Below are 24,075 nucleotides of genomic sequence, written 5' to 3'. Positions count from 1 at the left end.
GAATAAAATAAAGACCTCTGCTCACATTTCCAGTAGGAGAGAGAATGCCATGGAAAAAAGAAAATACAGGTCAAGGTAAAAGTACCAAGAGGGCAGGTTGTAGTATAAACTATGAAGCCTCAGTGAAGTGAAATTCACCTTGAAGGAGGTGAGAGTTTTGGCTGCATGGGTTTCCAGGAGAGGAGCCTTGCTGGCAGAAGGAATAGCTAGAGCAATGCTCTATATCAGAAGTGTACTTGGTATAAAATGAGGAACAAACGGCAAGGACAGTGTGGATGGACCAGTGTGAGAATAGATTGTTGGAGAGGTGAACAGAGAAGCAAAGCAGGGTCTGGATTGGGAAGGGTCTTGTAGGTCATCTGAAGAATTTGGCTTCTACCCTTGACTAAAACAGAAAGTCATTACAAGGGTTTTTGTTATGATTTTAGATTTATTTGAGAGAGAGAGAGAGAGCACAAGCTGGGGGAGAGTCAGAGGGAGAGGGAAAAGCTGACTCCCCACTGAGCAGGGGTCCTGACATGGGACTCTATTCCAGGACCTAGTGATCATGACCTGAGCCACCCACGCATCCCCATTAAAGGTTTTGACCAGAGCAGTGACATGACCTGACTTACATCTTAAAAGGATGACTTTGGATGCTGAGATGAGAATAAACTGTGGAGCTCAGGGCGGGGAGGAATGGCAGAAGCAGGGAGACATGTTAGCAAGTGTTGGTGACTCAGACCAGGGTCAATAGTATTGGAGGCGGTGAAAAGGAGTGGTTTCTGGATATGTTTGAAATGGAACCAGCAGGTCTTATAAATAATTGGATGTCAGGGATGCCTGGGTGGCTCAGCGGTTGGGCATTTGCCTTTGGCTCAGGGCATGATCCTGGCCCTGGGATTGAGTCCTGCATCGGGCTTCCCATGGGAAGCCTGCTTCTCCCTCTATGTCTCTGCTTCTCTGTGTGTCTCTCATGAATAAATATTAAAAAATAAAAGAATTGGATGTCAGGTGTGACCAAAAAAATTTTTTAAAACGATGGCTCCGAGTTTTCCAGACTGAACAGAGAGATGGAGTTGCCATCAACTGAGACTTTAAAACATATCCCAAATCTGTCCATTATCTCCGCCTCTACCCCAGAGCATACCACCATCTCTTTCCCTTGCATGACCAAGTGGCCTCCTAACTGGTGGTTCTGTTGTCATTCTCGGTCTCTAGTCTATTCTTCACACCTACATCAGTAAAATGTAAATCAGATCTTCAAAACACTCAGAATAAAATCTGAGTGCTTTGCTACAGCTTACCAGGTTCTATATGACCTGGCCCCTGTTGGAGTTCCTGATCTTTCTCCATAGTCTAGCTATACAGGCCTTATATTTTACTTCATACACTTCAAACTCATTCTTTCCTCAGGGATTTTGCCCTTGTTGCTCCTTAAGCTTGGAATGCACTTACTCCAGATACTCACATCGTTGCTTTCTCATTTAATTTCAGTCTCTAGGGCACCTAGGTGGCTCAGTCAGTTAAGTGCCTGCCTTTGGCTCAGGTCATGATCCCAGGGTTCTGGGATTGGGCCTGGCATCAGAATCCCTGCTCAGTGGGGGAGTCTGCTCCTCCTCCCTGCTCATGCTCACTCTCTCTCAAATAGATAAAATCTTTAAAAAATAATTTCAGCCTTTATTGAGATCTTACCTCCTCAATGAAGCCATATTGTAATACTGATCTATTGTCTTCCACCTGTCACTCTCCAGCCTCTTCCTTCTCTTTTTCTTTAGAGCACGTATTACTTAAGTTTATAGTACATACTTATTGTCTATTATTCTCAACAGATTATAAGCACCATAGGGGCAGGGATTTATCTTTCTCTTTATTACATTTCCAGCCCCTAAATAGTGCCAAAGTATTTATTGAATGAATGTGAGACTTAAATAACAAAATAAATAGAAAAAACTTAGCATGGTACCTTGCACAGAACAAACAATGGAAAGATCTTACACTCTGAGATATCTCCCCAAACTCCTCTGGCCATCCCTCCTCAGTCTCTCTCTCTCTTGATTTTTTGTTATTTTTATTGGAGTTTGACTTGCCAACCTCCTTAGTCTCCTTGTTGGTTTCATCCTTTCGTACTTGGCCACTAAATGTCAGCCCTCCTCAAGGCTATACTGGGCCCTCTCTTCTTTCCACTTGACATTCTCCTCTTACGTGGTTTCAGCAGATTCCTTAGAGTTCTATCCCAACCACCACTTTTTTTTTTAAGATTTTTTTAAAAGATTTTATTTATTTATTCATAGGCACAGAGAGAGAAAGGCAGAGACACAGGCACAGGGAGAGGGAGAAGCAGGCTCCATGCAGGGAGCCCGATGTGGGACTCGATCCCGGGTCTCCAGGATTACACCCCAGGCTGCAGGCAGTGCCAAACCGCTGTGCCACTGGGGCTGCCCTTTTTTTAAGATTTTATTTACTCATGAGAGAGAGAGAGAGAGAGAGAGAGAGAGGTAGAGACATGGGCAGAGGGAGATGCAGGATCCCTGCAGGGAGCCAAATGTGGAATTCAATCCCAGGACCCCGGGATCACGACCTAAGCCAAAGGCAGACACTCAACCACTGAGCCACCCAGGTGCCCCCAACCATTACTCTCTATAGAGTACCCCTCATTTACTTCCTTAATATCATTAATCACAACCTGTAATTATTCACATGTTCACTTTTAAGAAAGACAGCCCCTGACAACTGGGAATTGGCCTGATCCTACCAGCTAAGCCATGATGTTCAACTTGAACATAACCTCACAGAACATAAATGTCAGCTGTTACTATGACTGTCACGAAGACGAAGTTCAAAACCTTCTCTAAGCACAAAGACAAGGTCATCATGCAAACCATAAATATTAAACAGCCCCCTCTCTGCTAAAATGAATGAGGGCTCTTTTTGACCAACTGCACTTTTAGCCATGTTTCATTCCTCCCTCCTATTTTTTTTAAAAGATTTTATTTATTCATTCATTCATGAGAATACACAGAGAGGAGAAAGAGAGAGAGGCAGAGACACAGGCAGAGGGAGAAGCAGGCTCCATGCAGGGAGCCCAACATGGGACTCGATCCCGGGTCTCCAGGATCACACCCTGGGCTGAAGGCAGGGCCAAACCACTGAGCCACCTGGGCTGCCCCATTCCTCTCTCCTTCTAGATGAGATTAAGATGTGCATTCACAATTGCCTTCACTTCCAGAGAGCACCCAACCCAGACCAATTTCATTTCCTTGAACCTTTCCCCCAAATCACCTAGCAGAAACCCTAAACCTGTCATTTCTAACTTAGTGAGATAATCTTCAGAATTAATAAATCCAATTGCTTGACTAAGAGTGTGTTCCTGGTGGTCTTTGGCCGGAGGGCATTGATACTTTTAGTGTTATTCTCTATTGCATCTCTAAATTTTACCAGAGAGCAGCCAATAAAGGATGTTCATCCTGAAAATCCAGGTGCTTGAATAGAGTACCTTTCCAAGCTTCAGTGGCAGCTAGGACTAGTTATGGTCAGTGGCATAAAGTTGAGCTGTTAGCTTTAAAGAAATTTCCTCCAAGGGGATCCCTCGGTTGCTCAGTGGTTCGGCACCTGCCTTTGGCCCAGGGCATGATCCTGGGGTCCCAGGATCGAGTCCCACGTCAGGCTCCCAGCATGGAGCCCGCTTCTCCCTCTGCCTGTGTCTCTGCCTCTCTCCGTGTCTCTTATGAATAAATAAAATCTTAAAAAAAGATTTTAAGGCCCATACTGAGGATTGGAACATGGATAAGTTAGCTTATCCACTTCCCAAACCATGAATAGGAGGATCTGACCCCAGTAATTGTGGAGCTGAAATCTGAAGGGAGGGGTTCTGAATACCCGAGGACCTTGTGGTAGCATTATGCCTTGTGCTGTCTACCTCCGGAGTTGTGAGAAATAAACTTCTATTTTGCTTTAGGACTAACTTTGGTTTCCATTACAACTGAACTTAAAAGCTAATATGGGGCAGCTCGGTGGGGGGGGGGTGCTCAGCGGTTTAGCACCGCCTTTGGCCTGGGGCTTGATCCTGGAGACCCGGGATCAAGTCCAACGTTGGGCTCCCTGCGTGGAGCCTGCTCCTCCCTCTGCCTGTGTCTCTGCCTCTCTCTCCCTGTGTCTCTCATGAATAAATAAAATCTTTTAAAAAAGCAAAAAAAGAAAGCTGATAAACCATTGTAGTAGGTACTTAATATTTAGTGAACATTTCCATGCTCATGGTTTAACTACCTATATTGTAAAACACTGAAATATGCAGAAGACATTTATGACACCAGTTTTACTGTGAATACTAAATATGTATATCCAACTTCCCTTTTACTCTCTTCTGAGGTTTTTTTTTTTTTAATTTTATTTATTTATTCATGAGCGACACAGAGGGAGAAGCAGGCTCCCTGCAGGGAGCCCAATGTGGGACTGGATCCCCGGATGCTGGGATCACACCGAGTCAAAGGCAGATGCTCAGCCACTGAGCCACCCAGGCGTCCCTCTTCTGAGGTCTTAAAAGGCAGCTCAGACTCATTATTACAAGAACAAATTCATAGCATTGTCTGTTTCCTTTCTATTTCTTTTTAAATGGTAGTTATGTGGGCCAGTATTACCCTGAGAAACCTAAAATATTTTCATTTTGATCTTTTCATGTCTACTTTTCTCCCATTCCACTACCCACGACTATACCATCATAACTCACCTGGACTACTGAAGATACCTTGCAAGGCACTTCCAAGCCTGGCCAGCTCCAAATTAGAGTCCATCTTCTTGAAAAACAAAATCTAATCCATGATAGTCAATGGTCTAAGACCCTTCAGGTCTTTGGTAATAAAAGAGACCCAAGTCTTTATTTCTGCAAGGCCATGAGTGGTCTAGCTCCTCTTTCTTCTGCCTCATGTTCTACTTTTCCCATCTCTTAGCAAACACCTTTGGTTGGCTTTTGCTCTCCTACTCAGGCCTCCTGCTTGTCCTTCAGAGCTTGTCTCATGTCACCTTCCCAGTCTCCCTTTATTACATACTCCCTTTTCATTATGTCTCACTTTTGACAGGTGTGGCCTTATGCATATTCATGATTTTTTGATAAACGTGTCTCTCCTATGGATTTAAATTCACTGGCTTTGGCTCTGTTCTTTCTAGTGCCTAGTATATTGTCAGGCCCACAGTCTAAAAATATTTGTTCAAAGACTGTTTTGTCATTACAACTCTATAAACATCAAACCTATAAACATAGATAAAATATTAAAATATTACTCCATAGATACTTGGCTTTTCCTTTCTCCTATAAAACCTTACCTGTGAATGTAATGCAGCCTGGTTTATTTGATGCTTAAAGATTAATGGGACCTCACTGGTTCCTTCAGACTGAAAGAAACATAAGCTTTTTCCTATGAACAAATGGAAGAATAAAGTGACTCCAACAAGAACAGCCTCATCTGCACCTCCAGAGATGACTGGAACACAGGGATTGAGGAAAATGCTTGTTTCCACTGCATTTATTACTAATATAAAAAATGTTAAAAAGAAAAAAAATTTCATTCTCAGTTCTCCAACGGCTCTCATCCTTCCCTCTTGCCCACACAACTCCTGACCCATTTCCTCAGGGCCAGTGCAAAACCGAACCTGTTCACTGCCGTTTTCACAGAAAACAACCAGTGCCAGGGATGTAGGGAAGAAGGTTAGATGAGGGCAACAGTACCGTCCAGGTTCCACCCAAGGGTAGGCCAGGTGGAGATTCACAGAATTCAGACGAAAGGGCTGGTGGCCTCACAATGACGTACTCTAACTAAAGTGGGCTGGAGGGGAGATAGGATAGCCTGTAAGAGGCTTTAGAGGACATCTCATGGGCTTGTGTCAAACCCCAAAAAACCGACACCAGGAGAATAGGGAGACCAGGGAGGCAGTCTCGCAGAAAAGTTTCACAATTCTCCCATGTTGGGAGGTGTGGAAAATCTAGAGGGCATCAAGAGCCTCACTCATTTTGGCAGAAAAACTTACTCTAGTGTTGGGAAGTCACAATGATGCCACGGACACTGAGAAAGGCTACGTACGAGGGGATGCACAGTTTCACAAAGCACAGTGATCACAGACGAGTGGTGGGGATCATGCTACTGACGCAGGATCTACAAAATCCAAAAGCAGGGAGAGTGGCCTTTCAGGGAATAACTCTGCACCAGTCATCCGTACTTGACCCCAGGTCAACCTGGTGAGTTTCACAGAGCAACTGGCAACTTTGGGGGTAGGGTTTGTCACATAAAAAGGACTTAAAACAAGCAGCTAGAAGGGAATGGCAGGAAACTGCTCCAGGGCTCTTAGGAATCGAGGGCAGTGCCGAGGGCTGGGTGGACAGATAGATGCACAAGAAACAGCACCAAAGAGGTTTCCTGTTCAGCAGTCAATCGGCGAAGGGGAAGAGGATCCAGGAGGCAGTTGAAGAGAGCAAAGGTGGGGTCCTGAAGGCGAGTCTCTGGAGGCTGAATCGGAAGAAAGCCCACACGCTGGGCACCAGTGATGAAACAAAACTCTGGACCCCAAATGGGGGAGGTGAGAGATGGGGGTGGGTGTCACTGACTGAGGGTGGTGGGTGGAACAGCCTCACAGTAGCCGTCACAGGGCCACAGGGAAATATATGGCCGCTAGGTCAGAGGGCTCCTTCCAGCCTGGATGGGAAGGCACAGTCTCACAGAGGAGGTCCATTGACGCCTGGGTGGTAGAAGGCACAGAGGTCCTCATATCGACAGTGGCCCTTTTTGGCAAAGTGTCGGCAGACGGGGCGGTTGGATTTGTCTGTGAACAAGTGAAAATTGAGCAGTTTAAAATGCAAGACAGGGATCCCTGGGTGGCGCAGCGGTTTGGCGCCTGCCTTTGGCCCAGGGCGCGATCCTGGAGACCCAGGATCGAATCCCACGTCGGGCTCCCGGTGCATGGAGCCTGCTTCTCCCTCTGCCTATGTCTCTGCCTCTCTCTCTCTCTCTGTGACTATCATAAATAAATAAAAATTAAAAAAAAAAAAATTCTTAAAAAAAAAAAAAAATGCAAGACAGAAAACAAATGTAACAAAAAGGAGAGAGAGGGCAGTCAAATTTTTCTACTCCCCACCATTTCCATACGTTTTAGAATGGTAGTCATTTTCCTGGGAGAAAAACACATTCAGGGCTACTCCTTCAAAAGGACAAAGCAGCCTGGGTGGCTTAGTGGTTTAGCGCCACCTTCAGCCCAGGGCGTGATCCTGGAGACCCCCGGGATCAAGTCCCACGTCAGGCTCCCTGCATGGAGCCTGCTTCTCCCTCTGCCTGTGTCTCTGCCTCTCTTTCTGTGTCTCTCATGAATAAATAAAATCCTTAAAACAAACAAAAAAACAAAAACAGGACAAAGGACAGCCCAAAAGAGAAGAGTCACAGGCATTCTGGGAGTGATGGGTATTAAATATGTACAGGCATCAAAAAAAAGAACCTCACCTTCCATAACTTGGGGGCCATCCTTGGGCGGGCAGGTATTTTTGATAAGAGACCAACTTTTGAGCCTTCGGGGATTTCTCTGCTCTTTGTGAAAGCCTCCTCTGGAAGGACCGCCATGGCCTGGTCCAGGAAAAGGAGGTTCAGTATTGGCCCCCCACCAGCCACGACCATATGGGCCGCACCTGGGGCCCAGGCCTCCCCGGATTGGGCCTCTGCCCCTGGGAGGAGGTGGGAGGCTCAGCAGTGGTGGAATCATTGGTCCCCTTGATCCTGGAGGACCTCTGTGAAGAGCTGGAGAGAAAGAAAGAGAAAGAAAGACATGGAAAGGTGATCAGTGGTCAGCTTAATCCTCATAAGGAAGCCCTGTGTTTTTGTTTACTTTTTTGAGGTACGGTATACATACAGAAAAATACACCAATTTTAAGTGTGCAACTTGATTACCATCAAAGTAAACACACCTGTGTTTTTAACCACCCAGGTGAAGGGATAGAGCCTTCTTAGCACTCAGAAGTCCTCCCCCCACTTTGTGCCCCTCCTCCCCCACTATTCCATCCCCCCCCCCCCGAAAGTAACCACTATCCTGACTTCTAGCACCATAGGTTAGTTTTTGCCTGTTTTTGAACTTCGCATAAATGGAATCATACAGTCTGCATTCTTTTCTGTCTGGCTCCTTTCGCTCAACACCGTGTTTGTGAGATTCATCCAGGTTGCCTGTAGCAGGAGTTCGTTCATTTTCATTGCAGTGTAGTATCCCATTGCATGCACACACAACAACTTATTTATCCATTCTACTGATGGTGGACATGTGGGTGGATTCCAGTTTGGGGCTATAACGAAAAATGCTGCTATGAACATTTTTATACATGTCTTTGTTACACATATGTATGCATTTCTGTTGAGTATAAACCTAGTAAAAGTATTGTTGGGTCCTAGGGGATATGTATGCTAAAGTTTAATGAAGTCCAACTCTTTTTCAAAGTGGATGTACCAATTTACGTTCCCACTGGCAATTGTTCCACAGCCTTGACAACACTTAGTATTGTCAATTTTTTTTTACATTTTTGCCATTCTGGGGAGTGTTGTTGTTGTTTTTTAATTGTGGTGGAACATGTAAAATTTGCTGTCTTTTTTTGTTTTTAGAGCAATCTCTATGCCCAATACGGGGCTCCATCTCACAACCTTGAAATCAAGAGTCAGATGGTCTACGGACTAAGCAAACCAGGCACCTAAGATTTGCCATGTTTCAGTAGTGTTAAGTAAATTTTCATTGTTGTGAAACAGATTTTTAGAACTTTTCCATCTTACAAAACTAAAACTCTATAGCTACTAAACAACTCTCTTTTCCCCCCTCCACTCAGCTCCTAGTAACTACCATTCTACTGTTTCTATGAATTTGACTACTTTAGATACCTCACAAGTAGAATCATACATTTGTCTTTTTGTGACTGGCCTGTTTCATTTAGCCAGATGGCCTACAGGTTCTACCATGTTGTAGTATGTGACAGGATTCCCTTCCTCTTGGGGGCTGAATAATATTCCGTTGTATGAATATACTGACTTTTATTCATCTGTCAATGGACATTTGGGATGCTTCCAGCTCTTGGCTCTTGTAAATAGTGCTGCTATGAATATGCGTGTGCAAATATCTCTTCAAGACCCAGCTTTCCATTTTTTTTGGATATATACCCAGAAGTGGGAATGCTGGATCATGTGGTAGTCCTATTTCAAAAAAAAATTTTTTTTTGAGGAAACTCCAGTGTTTTCCATAGAAATGTACCATTTTACAATCTCACCAACAGTGCACAAGCATCTTAACTTTGAAGTGTTATGTTTTTATCTTGAGATTATTTAACAACTAATGACATTGAGTTCTTGTTCACATGTTCTTGGTCACTTAGATCTCAGTTTTTGAGAGACAATTATTCTGGTCGGTTGTCCATTTTTCTAACAAGCTGTCTAAAAGAGTTCTATATATATTCTAGATATGAGCTCTTTATTGGTTGTGTTTATTGCAAATATCTGCTATTCTATTAATTTCTTAACGGTGTGACTTGATTAATAAAAGTTTAATGTAGTTCAGTTTATCCAACTTTCCTTTATGGTTAGCGTGTTTCTTGTCTAAGAACTCTTATCCCTTCTAAGACCATGAAAATATTTTTCTTTACCTTTAACACTTAGATCTACGGTTCACTCCGAGTTGATGTTTACATATGGTACGAATAGATCAGATTTCATCTCCCCACATATCCAATTAACCAACATCATTTACTGAAACGACCACTATTTCAGCTCCATCTTCATCATAAATGACGTATCTATGTATGTGTAGACCTGATACTGGACTTTTTTTTCAGGGCTATTTCTTATGTCTGTTGTTGTGCCAATACCACACCATAATAACTACTATAGCCTTACGATAAATCATGATAGTCAAGTAAGTCCTCCTACCTCAAGACTGTATTTGCAGTCTCTTAGCCTGATCCTTTGCATGTCCACATAATAACACAGAATGTTTATTTCCATTATGGGGATCGTCACTGGGAATGCACTGAATCTATAGATCAATTTGATTATAAGTGACATTTTTGCAATATTGAGCTTTCCAACCTGTGAATATACAACATCTTTCTATCCATTTACGTACAGAATCCCTGATCTTTTGGTTTTAAGTTCTTACTGGGTTTTAGTCCCTCCCCCCCCCCTTCTCCAGGACCTAATAAAAGAATCAGAGCCCCCTTGTCCTCACCTGACTTGGGATCACCAGGCTTTCCATTGGCCATGGGGGGAGGGCCCAGAAGGCTAGGTGGTCCTAAGAGTAGACATAAAAATATAGTCACCAGAATGGACTACAGGTACTGGTAAAATCCTGTTATGTTTTTCTACTACTCATTCCTTAATCCGATCAGTAATGGCAGATATATTCTCAGTAGCGTTACAAATTCTCAGCCCATCTGCCTGCTCTTTCCTTTGCAAAGCGTTTTTGAAGTTCGCAAAAAAAAAAAAAAAAAAATGGAGACTCAAGCAAGGAGGATACTACGGGAAGGGGGTATCTTACAGCTTTCTCTTTCCCTTACATAGTTGCCATTAAAAACATCCCAGGTGATTCCAGAGGTAATCCAATCTCTCTTTAACTGTTGGCCAATCGGAATGATCCTCCGCACTCCCCGCCTCAGTAGTTTAGAGAAGGCTGCAGTTCCACCTTCCTTGGGCCCAAGTCTGGTCACAAATTGTTATCCTAAATCATTGCAATCTGCGATCTCTGTAGGGTCCCCTCTCCCTTGCTGTTCTGCGGCCGCGCGCAAGAGCTTTTTATGCTACCCCCCCCCCCCGCCTTCTTCAGAAAGGTTACAGGAGGATAGAAGTTGAGGGATCAAGGAAGAGAACTCGCTCAGGGCTCCACAGGGGACAGCCTCCTAGCCCCGCCCCAGCGCCCCTTCTCCTTCCGTTAGAACCCCCTCCCCCGCACCTTTTCAGACCCTAACCCCTCAGCTAGACCAGCTGACAGGCATGTGCACAGCCCTCCCGGGCTCCTCACCGATGGGACTCCCATCCTCCTCGTCTCCAGTCTCCCCCCGCTCTGGCAGCGGGGGCTGTTGCGGTGGCGGCGGCTGCTGCTGATTCTGCTTCTTTCGTTTGGGCATCGTGGTTGCGGCAATGGCTGCAGCGGGATTTGGAGGGCAGTGAGGAAGGGGCACGCTGGGATTCTGTTTCCGCTTCCGGGGAGTGGAAGGAGAGGCTGAGACTCCCGCCCTTTCACTTCCGGAAGGCTCCGGGGAGCTTTTGTGCGGCTCATTCTTGATGTCTCCGTCGGTCTCTGCCAGGCACAGAGACGGTCTCAAGCCTTCTTTTTGCTGCATTCCTATAAATGCTTTAAAAAAAATTCCTCTCTTCTCCGCTCGCTGAAAAAAAAAAAAAAACCCACAACCGGCTCCTCATAGTATGCCATAGAGTTGACAGGCTCTCGGGCCAGAAAGCCTGAGAACGCTGTCGCACCTTAAGATCGCCACATCCGGTCCCGGTTACCATGGTAGCAGCGGCAGGCACAACTTCGCACCCTCTGACCTCTCTCCAAAAGTCCTTGTCCCACCTGGGTTTCCTTCCTCGCCCGCGCTTGCCTTTATGATCTGTAAAGCTGCTCATCATCGCTCCCACAAGGAATGTGGGCCCCAGCAAGGTGGCGCCCAGAACTCTTCAGACCGCTACCCGCCCCTCAAGACGTCTGGCACTGCCCTCAGTGTAGACCAGCAAGTCGACTTCATTCCCCGGGGGCGCAGTCCAGTCTTTCCACTAAGGTCCAACCTGGTGGCGGGGTAAATTAGCTTCGGCGCACCCACGCCCCTCTCTGTCCCGGACGGTAGACCCGCCCTCCGCGCCCCCGCCCCCTCCAGGTGAGTGCTAGGTTCCCTCAGCGCGCAAGGTGATGACACACGTCCCCCCTCCTCCGAGAGCGACTTGGTAGCGTCCGTGACGAAGTTCGCTCGATCCTCCCACGCGCGCCTCCTTGCTCGCCGCCGCTGCGCCCTCTTGATGCCAGTGAGTCTCAGGTGCGGAGAGTCCGGCCCGCTGCGTCTTTTCGCCTCGCTCCCAGAAGGAAGCGGCGGTGTTGCCTTCGCCTTCCACCCAGGCCGCGGGCGAACTCGGCCGGCCCTCCCGTGACGTCACCGCCTAGCCCCGCCCCCTCCTGGGTCCCAGGCCCCTGCGGCGGGGGTTGCCCGGGGGGGTGGGGGGGAGTCAGTTGAGGCGGCAGGATCTCGGTGGAGGGTGGGCCAGGTGACTGGTCCAGGCCATGCCGAGAAAGAAGCCCTTCAGCGTGAAGCAGAAGAAGAAGCAGTTGCAGGACAAGCGGGAGCGGAAGCGAGGTCAGTGCGGGCGCGAGGGGAGGGGGCGGAGCCCGACTCCCCACCTCGGGAAGGAGGGGTGTGCCCCCTGGCCGGTGCGGGGCGTGCGGGGCGGGCGGGCCCGGCGGGCCCGGCGGTGGCCGCGCGCCCACGCCCGCGGGGCCCAGTCGAGGGGCTTCTCTCAGCCCGGCCTCCCCGGAAGGAACGAAGGAGGACGGAGAATGGGGGCGGGGAATCCCTCCCGCTCGGACAGGGCGTCGTTCCCGCAGAACCCTGCAGAAGGAATGAGTCCCCCACGCGCATCCTTTGGGGTCTTGGGAAGGATGGTGGGAGCATGGCCTCGAAAGGAATGGGGTGGTGGTGGGGAAGCCAGCTGGACCGGGGACGGGGTCTCGAGCTCCTTGGAGCCGGCCGGTATCGGCGTCACTGCCTCCTCCCCGCAGGGCTCCAAGATGGGCTGCGATCCAGCTCCAACAGCCGCAGCGGGAGCCGGGAGCGGCGGGAGGAGCAGACCGACACCTCGGACGGAGAGTCCATGACCCACCATATCCGCAGGCTCAACCAGCAGCCTTCCCAGGGGCTGGGCCCTCGGGGCTACGATGCGAACCGGTGAGAGCGGGCGGGGGCGGGAGCGCCGGCGCCGGCCGGGTGTTCCCCGCCCGCCTGGAGACAAGCGTGTTGGGGAGAAGGTGGCTGCTACCAGTGGGCGAGTGGGTCTGGGATGCCGCGGCTCCGAGGCAGCTGGGCCCACGGAACGGGCCACAGGCCTCCCTTCCGGAGGGGCTGCAGAGAGTTCTTGGCCCTCAGAAGGGCGAGGCTTGGGACAGAGTCTCGAGGGAGGGCCCGACAGAAAGGTGACTTGAACAACTCTGGAGAGAAAGCTCTGCGAAGATGTCTGCCCGGAGGGGGCTTTATGGGCACGGGATTGCAAGAGATGCTGCGGTCCCTGTCCCATTAGATACCGGCTGCATTTCGAGCGAGACAGCCGGGAGGAGGTGGAAAGGAGGAAGAGAGCAGCCCGAGAGCAAGTGCTACAGCCTGTCAGTGCTGAGCTGCTGGAACTGGATATCCGAGAGGTCTATCAGCTTGGCTCAGGTAAGAGCTCAACACCTGGATATTTGGGAGAGGCAGTGTGCTCCGGGGAGGAGCTGGGATGAGCTGTGACCAATGAGAGATCTGGGTGCCGCCACTGTAGAGCCCTGAAACCATTCTCAGACTTACTCGGGCTTTTTCTTAACCTTCCAGTCCTGGACTTTCCCCGTCGTCCTCCTTGGAGCTATGAGATGTCCAAAGAGCAGTTAATGAGCCAGGAGGAACGGAGCTTCCAGGAGTATCTTGGGAAGATTCATGGGGCTTACTCCTCTGAGAAACTCAGCTACTTTGAACATAATCTGGAGGTGAGAATGGAGGGGGGCCAGGAGTGGGGCATAGCAGCCCCTTGGTCAAATTGTTCTGGGACCAGGCAGGAGACGGATTTGGGTCTTCGGTACTCTTCCACTGAACTTGTCTTTTCAGACGTGGAGGCAGTTGTGGCGCGTGTTGGAGATGTCTGACATTGTCTTGCTTATCACTGATATCCGACATCCAGTGAGTACTGGGGATGAGGGTGACAAGGGGTATGGAGGAGGAAGATTCTTCTGGGGTAAAGGCCAGAGGCAGAAGTTGAGAGATGGAAAGATGTTTTTCCTTTTTAGTCATACCTACCTCATACTGACATCTGTGATCAGGAACTCAGTCCTTTATTCATCAGTGTCACAGCTTGTCACTCCTGCTCTGGTTAACTGACTCTTTTCTTTACTTCCTTTGATAAAAATCTGTATATCCCATTTTCATTCCACCACAGCTAGACCGACAGGAAGTTCCAATGTGGAGTGCCACGGGATTCTGTAAAGGCAGCTGGGGGCTCTTCCCTGCCCACCACAATAGTCGCTATAGAGCGCAACCCTACTTGGAATGCTAGGACAGTGGTTAAGGCTCTGGGCTCAGCTACTGGACAACCTTTGTGTTAATTTGGCTATACCACTTCACTGCTGTCTTCCATTGGGAGACAGAGAGGTCTGTGGGGACATTTAGTTAGCGATAATCATGCTTCAGATAAACCTCATCGGCTGTAATACTGCCACTGCACAGAGCTTGTGGGAACATTTAGGTTGTAAGTTCTTAACAGCATGTATACACACGCACTCTTGCGCGTACTCACAAACATGTGTTTGCTTGTGTGCACTCACACAGCCACACATAAGCATCACAAACATGCAGACCTGTACACGCCCATACATGCATGTATATATGCATAGATAGTTGTGTGCATACAAAAACAGGTATTAAGTTTTATGCCAACTCCCACCCCATGCCTGACCCCAATCTTCATGCTAGTTTGCCAGGTACAACTATTTGCTTGTCTTGTTTTGGGCTCATTTTCATCCCTAATCAGGACCTGTAAGAAGTCCCCCAGAGACAAATGCACAGGTATTGCTTACTGCTACTTTATCTTCCTAGTTCAGTTTTGCTGATTTATTGTTTTGCCCCCAAATCTGCTACCACCAGAGTCTTGTCTCTGAGTCGTCCCTGGTGAGTGGGGAGCTGGAAGCAGAGAACTCTGGGTTGACCTCTCATTGCTCCCTCCTCTCACTAATCCTGCCCCAGGTTGTGAATTTCCCACCAGCACTTTATGAGTACGTGACTGGAGAACTTGGGTTGGCCTTGGTCTTGGTCCTGAACAAGGTGGATCTAGCCCCACCAGCTCTCGTGGTTGCCTGGAAGCATTATTTTCATCAACACTATCCTCAACTCCACATAGTCCTTTTTACCTCTTTCCCTCGGGACCCCCGCACCCCACAGGACCCTAGTAGCGGTGAGTAGGCAATGAGGAAGGCAGCATGGGGAGGGTGGGGTGACAAGGGACAACAGGGAGAACAGAGAGGCTTGTTGACAAAGGAGTCCCTGATCTCAGGCCTAAGGGTGGTGGGTGAGATGGGGTGTATAAGCCCACATGCTAACACTTTTGTACTCTGTACTCTCAGTGTTGAAGAAGAGTCGGAGGCGGGGGAGAGGATGGACTCGAGCCCTGGGGCCAGAGCAGTTGCTGAGAGCCTGTGAAGCCATCACTGCGGGGAAAGGTATATACCTCTTGGAGGGGAGCGGTGGGAGGATATGGGGGAGGACATGACTCCCAAGGCCTGGAGTCATTTTGCTTACCTTCCCTGAAGTCAGTCCCTTCTATTATGATTGTAGGCGAGCGACCAGGAGGAGGTATAGAAGAGGGAGCAGATTAACTTGGTGGAATCAAAGGTAGCAAGTAGGCAGGAGCCCCAGTGGTCTGTTGCCTTCAGTCTTCCTAGTATTTTTCCGAAACTCAAAAATTCACGTGATTTCTAGGTGGGGTCAAGTGAAGGCCGGGGAGAATCTGTCCTGTAGGTTGGCACTCTCCAACTCCAGAGGGTGCCAGTTACATTAGCTGTGCAGTGCATAGTCTGTGCAATCATCTGTGATGGCCCTGGGGAGAGAATCTTCATCATCTTCTCCTTCCTTGAACAGTGGACTTAAGCAGCTGGCGGGAGAAGATTGCTCGAGATGTGGCTGGGGCTACCTGGGGAAATGGCTCCGGGGAGGAGGAGGAGGAAGAGGATGGGCCTGCAGTGCTGGTGGAGCAGCAGACTGACTCAGCAATGGAGCCAACCGGCCCGACCCAGGAGCACTACAAAGACGGTGTGGTGACCATCGGCTGTGTGGGTAAGGATGCGGTGGCCCATGCATGGCAGTCTCTGAGGTACATAGTTTCACAATTTGGAAAAGGAGAGTGTTGGCAATAGTGGAAGGTTCCTGGCACCCTTGACTTAATTTCCACCTTTTCCTAGTTATTTACTGACCCTGAGTCTTAGTTATTTTGATTTTTAGAATGAGGATGCTGATACCTAATTAGAAGAAAGGACGTAAGGAATGAAGACAATAGCACAGGGAGGGCTTAATAATGCTTATCAAATAGTGTTATTAGTAATAATCACGATTGTTAAAATTGAAATTTACATGGCGCTTACCAGGTATCAGGCACCAGACATCATTCTAAGTGACATAGATCTTAACTGTTTCTTTGATGGTAATCAATCTGTAATAGAGGAATCGTTAAGTCCTAGCAGGAGCTTAGTTACCATCAGTATCTTCCTGAGTCTTATCCTTATAAGTTTGTTGTCAAGAAGAATCTACCCTGAATTAAAAGAGCCTTGTCTCTGCTCTTCGTGGGGAAGAAAGGAATGTATAATTAGGGCCCAGGGCCCCTTTCCTTTGTGGGTGGGAGAGTTAAGAAGTGAAGTGGGCAAAAAAAAAAAAGTAAAGTGGGCAAAGTTGTGTTATCTGAAGTGATAAGGGAACCAAATTAAGGTGAATAGAGTAGTAGTTGGGCTCCTGGGAAACATTCCTCACTTACCTTTCAGTCTTATTTTTGTCCTGGAAACAACCTACCTGACTACTGACAAATGGCACCCTTTCCAGTCCTTTCTTCCTGGTTCTCTCTTGCCAAGGTGGGAGGTGGGAGGTGTGGGATGGGTGGAGATGGGGCATCCACTCTTTCAGGCCTCTGTAGTAACCTTTCTATGTTCAAAGTGATGAAGGGAGAGCATTTTCTTTTAAAGATTTTATTTATTTATTCATAAGAGACAGAGAGGCAGACAGAGGGAGAAGCAGGCTCCATGCAGGGAGCCCGAGTCCCGATGGGACTCCAGGATCATGCCCTGGGGTGGAAGGCAGACAACCGCTGAGCCACTCAAGTGTCCCACAGGAGAACATTTTCTGTGGCACAGGCAGTCCTGAGTTTAGATATTGGCAAATATTTGTTATGTGCCAGGTGCTGTTTACAGGGGCAGGTTATGCTGCCAGGAAAGTGGCAGAAAAGTCCCTATTCTCACAGAGTTTATTGCCTTGGAAGTAAACTAATTCATGAATTTGAAATCATATTATTTAGGGGCAATGAAAGGGAGTAGAGAGTGACCCAGAGAGGAGGGTTCTCATGGGAAGCCCCCTCTGAGAAGAGCCTGGAATGTTGAGAGGAAGTTGCCATTTGGAGATATGGGAAAAGGGCCTTCCAGGCCAAGGGATCGGTAAATGAGATCTCAATGTAGGAACAAACTTGGTGATTGTGGGACAAGCCAGAGTGTCAGAGCATTGGGAGATGGGAGCCATGGGCGGGGGGTAAGATTGAGGACAGGGACAGGACTTGGGAATTCAAGGTCTGTGAAAGGGGGTGGCTGTAGAGCTGGGTCATGGTGTCTTGGTTGGTATAGAAAGGAAGTGAGGACATGAGTCCAGTACGGAGTAGTTGTCCTAACGAGAGGCAGGGTCAAAGAGTAATCAGAATCAAAGAACAGAAAAAGTGAGCTGGGATGTCACAGCAGAGAGTGGTGCTTGTGGTTGAGATTTTGGAGGCGTGAAGTGACAAGATCCAGAGTATGACCAAGGCAGTGGGTAGTTGAGGAAATAACCTTCGGAAGACGGATGCTGGCACTGGGAGGCCCAAGTGCTTAACAGGCCACCTGTGCAGATACTAAGGTCCCCCAGAGTGACAGAGGTGTCATGAAGAGAATGTCAATAAGCCCCAAGGGTTTCCAGTCTTCTCCCTGGAGAAATTGCAATGATTGTGAGCTGCATGTCTACATATTGGGCATTTAATATACTGCAGGCACTGAACCACGCAATCCTATTTGTTTTTCATTTAATATGGACCACTCTGGGATCCCTGGGTGGCGCAGCGGTTTAGCGCCTGCCTTTGGCCCAGGGCGCGATCCTGGAGACCCGGGATCGAATCCCACGTCGGGCTCCCGGTGCATGGAGCCTGCTTCTCCCTCTGCCTGTGTCTCTGCCTCTCTCTCTCTCTCTCTCTGACTATCATAAATAAATAAAAATTAAAAAAAAAAATATGGACCACTCTGAGCTTGAAGGTATCTGCACTTGTTTTTTTTTTTTTTAATTAATTAATTTATTTATTTATGATAGTCACAGAGAGAGAGAGAGAGAGAGAGAGGCAGAGACACAGGCAGAGGGAGAAGCAGGCTCCATGCACCGGGAGCCCGACGTGGGATTTGATCCCGGGTCTCCAGGATCGCGCCCTGGGCCAAAGGCAGGCGCCAAACCGCTGCGCCACCCAGGGATCCCAGTATCTGCACTTGTGAAATGAGGAAACAGAGGCTCAGAAAGTGAAGTAAATTGCCTTGAGGTTATAGAGTTGATAAGTGAAGAGGCCAGGATTCAATCATGGCAGCCCAGAGTCTGATTTGAAACTTGTAAGGTTATACTACTTCCGTAACATCTGTGCCTTACTTTCCTTTTCATCAATAGCTATAGCACTGCATCCTGCCTCACAGAGTAGGGATCTGTCCACTAATAAGTTTTTTGCCTTCCTTAGGTTTCCCTAATGTGGGCAAGTCCTCACTGATCAACGGGCTGGTGGGTAGGAAGGTTGTGAGTGTCTCCAGAACCCCCGGCCACACCCGATACTTTCAGACCTACTTTCTCACCCCCTCTGTGAAGCTCTGTGATTGCCCTGGACTCATATTCCCATCCCTTCTGCCCAGGCAGTTACAGGTATGAGGGCAGAGGGGGCAGGGAGGGAGAGAAGGCAGGAGGCCAGGAACAGACTGAGCATTCTTGTTTCCCCTCAGGTTCTGGCAGGGATCTACCCCATTGCCCAAATCCAGGAGCCGTACACCGCTGTGGGCTACCTGGCCTCTCGAATCCCTGTGCAGGTCCTGCTCCACCTGCGCCACCCAGAGGCCAAGGATCCCTCAGCAGAACACCCCTGGTGTGCCTGGGACATCTGTGAAGGTGGGCTCCGTGTGCCTGGCTTCTCCCCTTCCCTTTTACCCTGCCCTATCTCCTCTCCTCTCCAGAGGTTCTGCCATTGATGAAGTACCTGGCTACTCGTGCCTGGATTTCTGTCGTGGGGCCAGCAAGATCAGTGGCCTGGGATGTTCTGGAGAAAACTGGAAGGACTTTGTTATGGGAACAGAGTGGTGTGACAAGGCTTTAACTGTTTCCCTCCCCGCTATTCTTTTCTCTCTCCAGCCTGGGCAGAGAAGCGTGGTTATAAGACAGCTAAGGCAGCCCGGAACGATGTGTACAGAGCAGCCAATAGCCTCCTACGACTGGCACTGGATGGCCGCCTCAGCCTGTGTTTTCATCCCCCGGGCTACAGTGAACAGAAAGGTCAGAGAGCCAGAGTTCTTATGCTATAATATAGGCAAAAGGGTGTGGGCTCTGTGGCCACACAGAATGAGGGTCAGACCTGGATCCTGTACTTGCCAGCTTGCTCTGTGTTACTAAGCATCTCTGAGACAGTTTCCGGACCTGCAAAACCAGGATGATAGTTGCCCCCTGGCAAGGTGGTGGTAGAGAGTAGAGTTAACATATGCAGAGCTTGTGTTCAGTGCTTAGCACATAGGAGTTGGAATGAATGAATGAATGCTAGCAGCTGCAAAACCGATGTTAGTGTTAGTCTTTGCCTCTTCTCATCTTTTTTTGGCTTTAGTTACTGTTTAAAACTCTTCTCCATTCTTTTCTTGTTTTGTTCCCCAGGCACTTGGGAGTCCCATCCGGAGACCACAGAGCTGGTGGTTTTGCAGGGCAGGGTGGGGCCAGCAGGTGACGAGGAGGAGGAAGAAGAAGAAGAGCTGAGCAGCTCCTGTGAGGAGGAGGGGGAGGAGGACCGGGATGCAGATGAGGAGGGGGAAGGGGATGAGGACACCCCAACTTCAGCTGCAGGAGCCAGCCTGGCTGCCCGAAACCCTTATGCCCTACTGGGTGAGGACGAGTGCTGAGTCCCTACCCTGTGCCACCTGCTCCACCCAGTATCTCTGCTTTTGGACTGACCTGGGGGTACCTCCCCTCTACCGCCCCAATTGTGAATAAAGATTGTCTGCTTTGTAGCCCCTTCCCCGGATGGACTGAGGTGAGAACAGGTGAGAGCGGCTGCTTTAGGCCAACAGCTCTGGGAAGCTTTTCTCCTCTTTTCCCTTCTTGCCTTGTGCATTCTCTTTGGGAAGGAAGAGTTCTCTTAGGGGTTAATTCACTGGGTGCTAAGGCCCCAGAGTCCACTTTCTGCTCATTCTCCCACTCTGCACCTTATGAATCCCATTATCATCATGGAACATGGGGAGGGGAGGTCATTTCAGGCTTTGAGGCCTGGTTGAAATCCAGCCCTCATGCAGCTGGTGCCATTCCTTCTCTCTCAGATTTGAGCAGCAGACTCATGTTGCCTCCTGCTGCTAGATCTGAGTCTACTAGCTCTTTGGAGCTTTTTGGAGTAGAAGTGGTAAGAGGTGTGATGAGCTATTGTCCCTGCATGAGCGTTTTATAGGATTTATTCAAATTCAACAAATACTTACTGAGGGCTGACCATGCATCTGGATTTCTGCTTTTAAACACTGAGCATATAAAGATGTGTGGACAGTGCCTGACCTAAATGTGCAGCCTGGCCATGATTAACACCCCATTCTCAGGCATCCAAGTTTTTGGATTAAGAAGGGTGTGTGATGTTCTCCAAATCTTTGGGGCTCATACACTATAATTCTAGGACTTCCTATTGATAGAAATTTTTAGGTAAGAAAATGTTTCTGAAAATGATAATTAAATGTGTACAAGTCACGTCTTAAATACTGCAAAGAGCTCGGGTGCACATTTATTATTTGAGCAGACCAGCCCCTTAAGTACACTGTTAGGCTTTATTATTGAAAGACCCACATGCACTAAAGGTCTATGGGATTCATAGGGGAAGACATAGAGCCAGCATTTTGAATCCCATTTAGCTTGGTTTGGGGATAGAGCAAAGATGATCAGTGCAGGATCTGAGCTAGAACTCAGCAGGTAGCCAGAACGATCTTATGGAGTTCTGTGCATTTCAGCAGCAGTCAGCTCTTGTTGAGGGCATCTTAAGACTTTATGTACTTCTTTGTTAAGCAAGCAGCTGGACTCCTAGACTTAATTATTGGAGAAAAGGGAGAATGGGATTTGTTTTGTTGGCTGCCACAGTGTTGTCTGAGTTAAATGGTAGCAAAAAAGTATTGGTCCAACAGGTTGAGAAACCTGTGCCTTTAGGTGCAGGGGTAAGGAGAAGATGGGAGTACCAGATTGCTTCTCTTTACTCTAAAACCTCCCCTGCAGGATCTGGGTCATTGGGCAGTTTTCCAAATTCCAGTAGAAACCTGGTCAATCCAGGAGTGAAGGAAACAAAGTATATTTAGGAGAGGCTGACATGTTCGGCTTTTGAAGCCTGATCACAGTCCCCCAAACTCACTCTTTATTGGTTCCAGTGAGCACCTAAGTGCTGGAATTTCCATTGGAGTACAAAGATGAAATACTGTCAGCATGTGAATGTGCTTGAAGGTTGCTCAAAATGTGTGGTAAAAGAAAAAAGTGCCAGTTAGAGAAAAACCCACCTGTCTCCCATCTTGGGCTCTTTAGCCTCAAGGCTGACTCTTCTGATGGAAGAAAGGAGCTCAGGCTCAGCTTCCTCTGAGGGTTCATGATGTTTAGAGAAGCAGAGGATTTATATGCTGCTGGAGTAGGAACATTGGAGTGTTCTCAGACAGTGGAGGGACGGGAGGTGATCAGAATTGTACCTGTCCCTCCCTGCCTCCTCTGCAGTGCTGCCTCTCTGCTCTTTATCTTTGGCTGTCCCATGAGTTTCACCAGGGCTATTGGGAGTCTGTTTGTGGGGCTGAAAAGGAGACCTGGAAGGGAAGCTGAAGAGGGGAGATGTTTATGCTGAATACCTAGAAGGAAGTAACTCTAACAGCCCCGGTGGGCTACACTGTTAAGTGATTCTTCTCAGGCCCCTGCCAGTGGCTCACTCACTGTAGGAAAGAGAAACAGGGAAAAGAACTATCTTAGCAAGAAACAGATTTCAGAGAAGAACAAATAATACCCCAATACTAACTAGTGCCTGGGTCTGGGTGTTGAAACTGACTAAAAGGGACAAAGGAAACCAGGGGTCCAATCTCTGATGCTGAAATATCCAAGACCCCTGTCCTCATGCCCCTTGGCCTGGGTCACATCTACTATGGGTGTACTTGACCATAGAGGTCTGGGGCCCTGGCAGTTCCTGTTGCATCTGGCCAGTCTCTCTCTCTCTCTTTTAAAGTTTATTTACGCAATCTTTACATCCAACGTGGGGCTCGAACTCATGACCCTGAGATCAAGAGCCACATACTCTACTGACTAAGCCAGGCTAGGTGCCCCTCTGGCCAGTCTCTTGGTGCAGAGAAGTCAGTGCTGGCACTCTATTTAGGCATTGAACTTCCTTCCAAGCGTCCGTTTTTCAGACTGAGGTTTTGTGTATGTGTGGTTAAGATTTTATTTATTTGAGATAGAGAGAGCACAAGTGGGGTGGGGGTCGTAGGGGCAGAGGAAGAGGGAGAGGCAGACTCTTCACTGAGCAGGGACCCTAATCTAGGGCTCGATCCCAGGATCCTGGCATCATGACCTGAGCTGAAGGTAGACACTTAACTGGCTGAGCCACCCAGGTACCACATCAGACTGAGTTCTGATCTTACTTCCGGAATAAGATAGCTGTGTGTACTCTAGGGTAGTTCAATTATCTGGGCCTCTGTTTTTTAATTTCTTATGATCACTGAATCAACAGAAGTTAATTGAAAGCAATATGTGCCAAGGCATGCTGAGTTTTCTAAAACAAAGAAATTGAATAAGGCATAGGCTGAACCCTCGAGTAAAAGAGCTAGATACTGATAATACAATAATTATGCAGTAAATTCTACAATAATTCTATGTAAATTAATTACATGTATCCATTGAACTTCATAACGAAGTTGTTTTTGCAAAAAAAAAAAAAATCAGTAGTCTATTGTAAATAATTGGTTTGAAAATACTCAACAGGAGCAGGTAAGCCAGTTTTGATGAGTCAAAAGAATCTAGAGGAATGGAGGTCCAAGCTGAGGCCTGAAGACTGAGCAGGGGTTAGCCAGGCATTAAGAGGGCAAGAGCATTCCATAAGGTCTAGGAAGCACATGACAAACTGGGAAGACCAACATATTCAGCAGGACTCGGGCTTACAGTGCAAGGGACAGGTGAAGAAAGGTGAAGCAGGAGAGGGAGGCTTGAGGCAGCTCTTGCTGGACCTTGTGAGCTGTGCTAAAGATGTAGGCTTTATCCAGAGGAATGGTGAAGAATTTGAGGCCTAAGAACAAGGAGAGATTTGTGCCTTAGATCACTGCAGTGTGGAAACTGGTTTGGGAAGGGGAGAGAGATCCAAGGCTTTTGAAGTGATGCCAGGGGAAGAGAATGGAAAATAGAATTAAGTAGTGGCTGATGGAAAGAAGAGAAACAGTTTTATGGGGTGCTTATGAGGTAAGGTTAATGTCTGGGGAATTGTTTTGCTGTGTGGAGGAGGGAGAAGGACAAGTCAAGACTGCATACCCTGTTTCTGACTTGGCAACTGGGTGAGTGATGGTGCCATTTTCTGCGACAGGGTTTATTTGAGTGGAGCTTGGAGGAAAGGGGGTCATGACTGCAGACAGCCTTGGGTGGCATCAACACCAGGGAAGGAGAGTAATGGAGATAGCCCTCAGAAAATGTGTAGCATGAGAAGAGAAGAGGGCACTGTTCAGTCAGTTAAGCAAATGCCTCTGCTCACTGGGGAGTCTGCTTCTCCCTCTCCATCTGCCCTTCCCTGCTTATGTTCTCTCTTGCTGACTCTCAAATAAATTTAATTTTTTAATCTTAAAAAAGAAGAGGGCTAAGGAAGAAAGTGGAAACAGGGGAAGAAAAGCCAGCAG

General features: G+C 48.0%; 2 protein-coding genes across 3 annotated transcripts; one reads left to right on the top strand and one right to left on the bottom strand.

Moving 5' to 3' along the window:
- Positions 1–5,470: 5,470 nt before the first annotated feature.
- PRR3 (proline rich 3) lies at positions 5,471–11,789 on the bottom strand. 2 transcript variants are annotated; one of them, XM_055329652.1, is made up of 5 exons: positions 10,996–11,789; positions 10,207–10,269; positions 8,105–8,287; positions 7,461–7,751; positions 5,471–6,789 (listed from the first exon to the last, which is right to left on the bottom strand). In XM_055329652.1, the coding sequence occupies exons 1-5, from the start codon at positions 11,315–11,317 to the stop codon at positions 6,683–6,685; spliced, it is 966 nt and encodes a 321-aa protein (XP_055185627.1). In that variant the 5' UTR covers positions 11,318–11,789; the 3' UTR covers positions 5,471–6,682. The 2 variants fall into 2 exon arrangements, with proteins under 2 accessions (XP_055185627.1, XP_055185628.1); XM_055329653.1 differs by lacking the exon at positions 8,105–8,287.
- A 156-nt stretch (positions 11,790–11,945) lies between these two features.
- Positions 11,946–20,219, top strand: GNL1 (G protein nucleolar 1 (putative)). The gene is made up of 12 exons (XM_055329651.1): positions 11,946–12,319; positions 12,742–12,907; positions 13,257–13,393; positions 13,544–13,695; positions 13,814–13,885; positions 14,945–15,152; positions 15,322–15,417; positions 15,836–16,030; positions 18,693–18,871; positions 18,949–19,111; positions 19,352–19,492; positions 19,862–20,219. Exons 1-12 carry the CDS (start codon positions 12,247–12,249, stop codon positions 20,101–20,103), a joined length of 1,824 nt encoding a protein of 607 aa, XP_055185626.1. The 5' UTR covers positions 11,946–12,246; the 3' UTR covers positions 20,104–20,219.
- Positions 20,220–24,075: the final 3,856 nt, after the last annotated feature.

Source organism: Nyctereutes procyonoides, unplaced genomic scaffold (assembly GCF_905146905.1).
Source record: "Nyctereutes procyonoides isolate TBG_1078 unplaced genomic scaffold, NYPRO_anot_genome, whole genome shotgun sequence".
In the NCBI taxonomy this organism is placed as follows: domain Eukaryota; kingdom Metazoa; phylum Chordata; class Mammalia; order Carnivora; family Canidae; genus Nyctereutes; species Nyctereutes procyonoides.
Note: the sequence above shows the minus strand (reverse complement) of the source record. Positions and strands in the feature narration are given on the sequence as shown.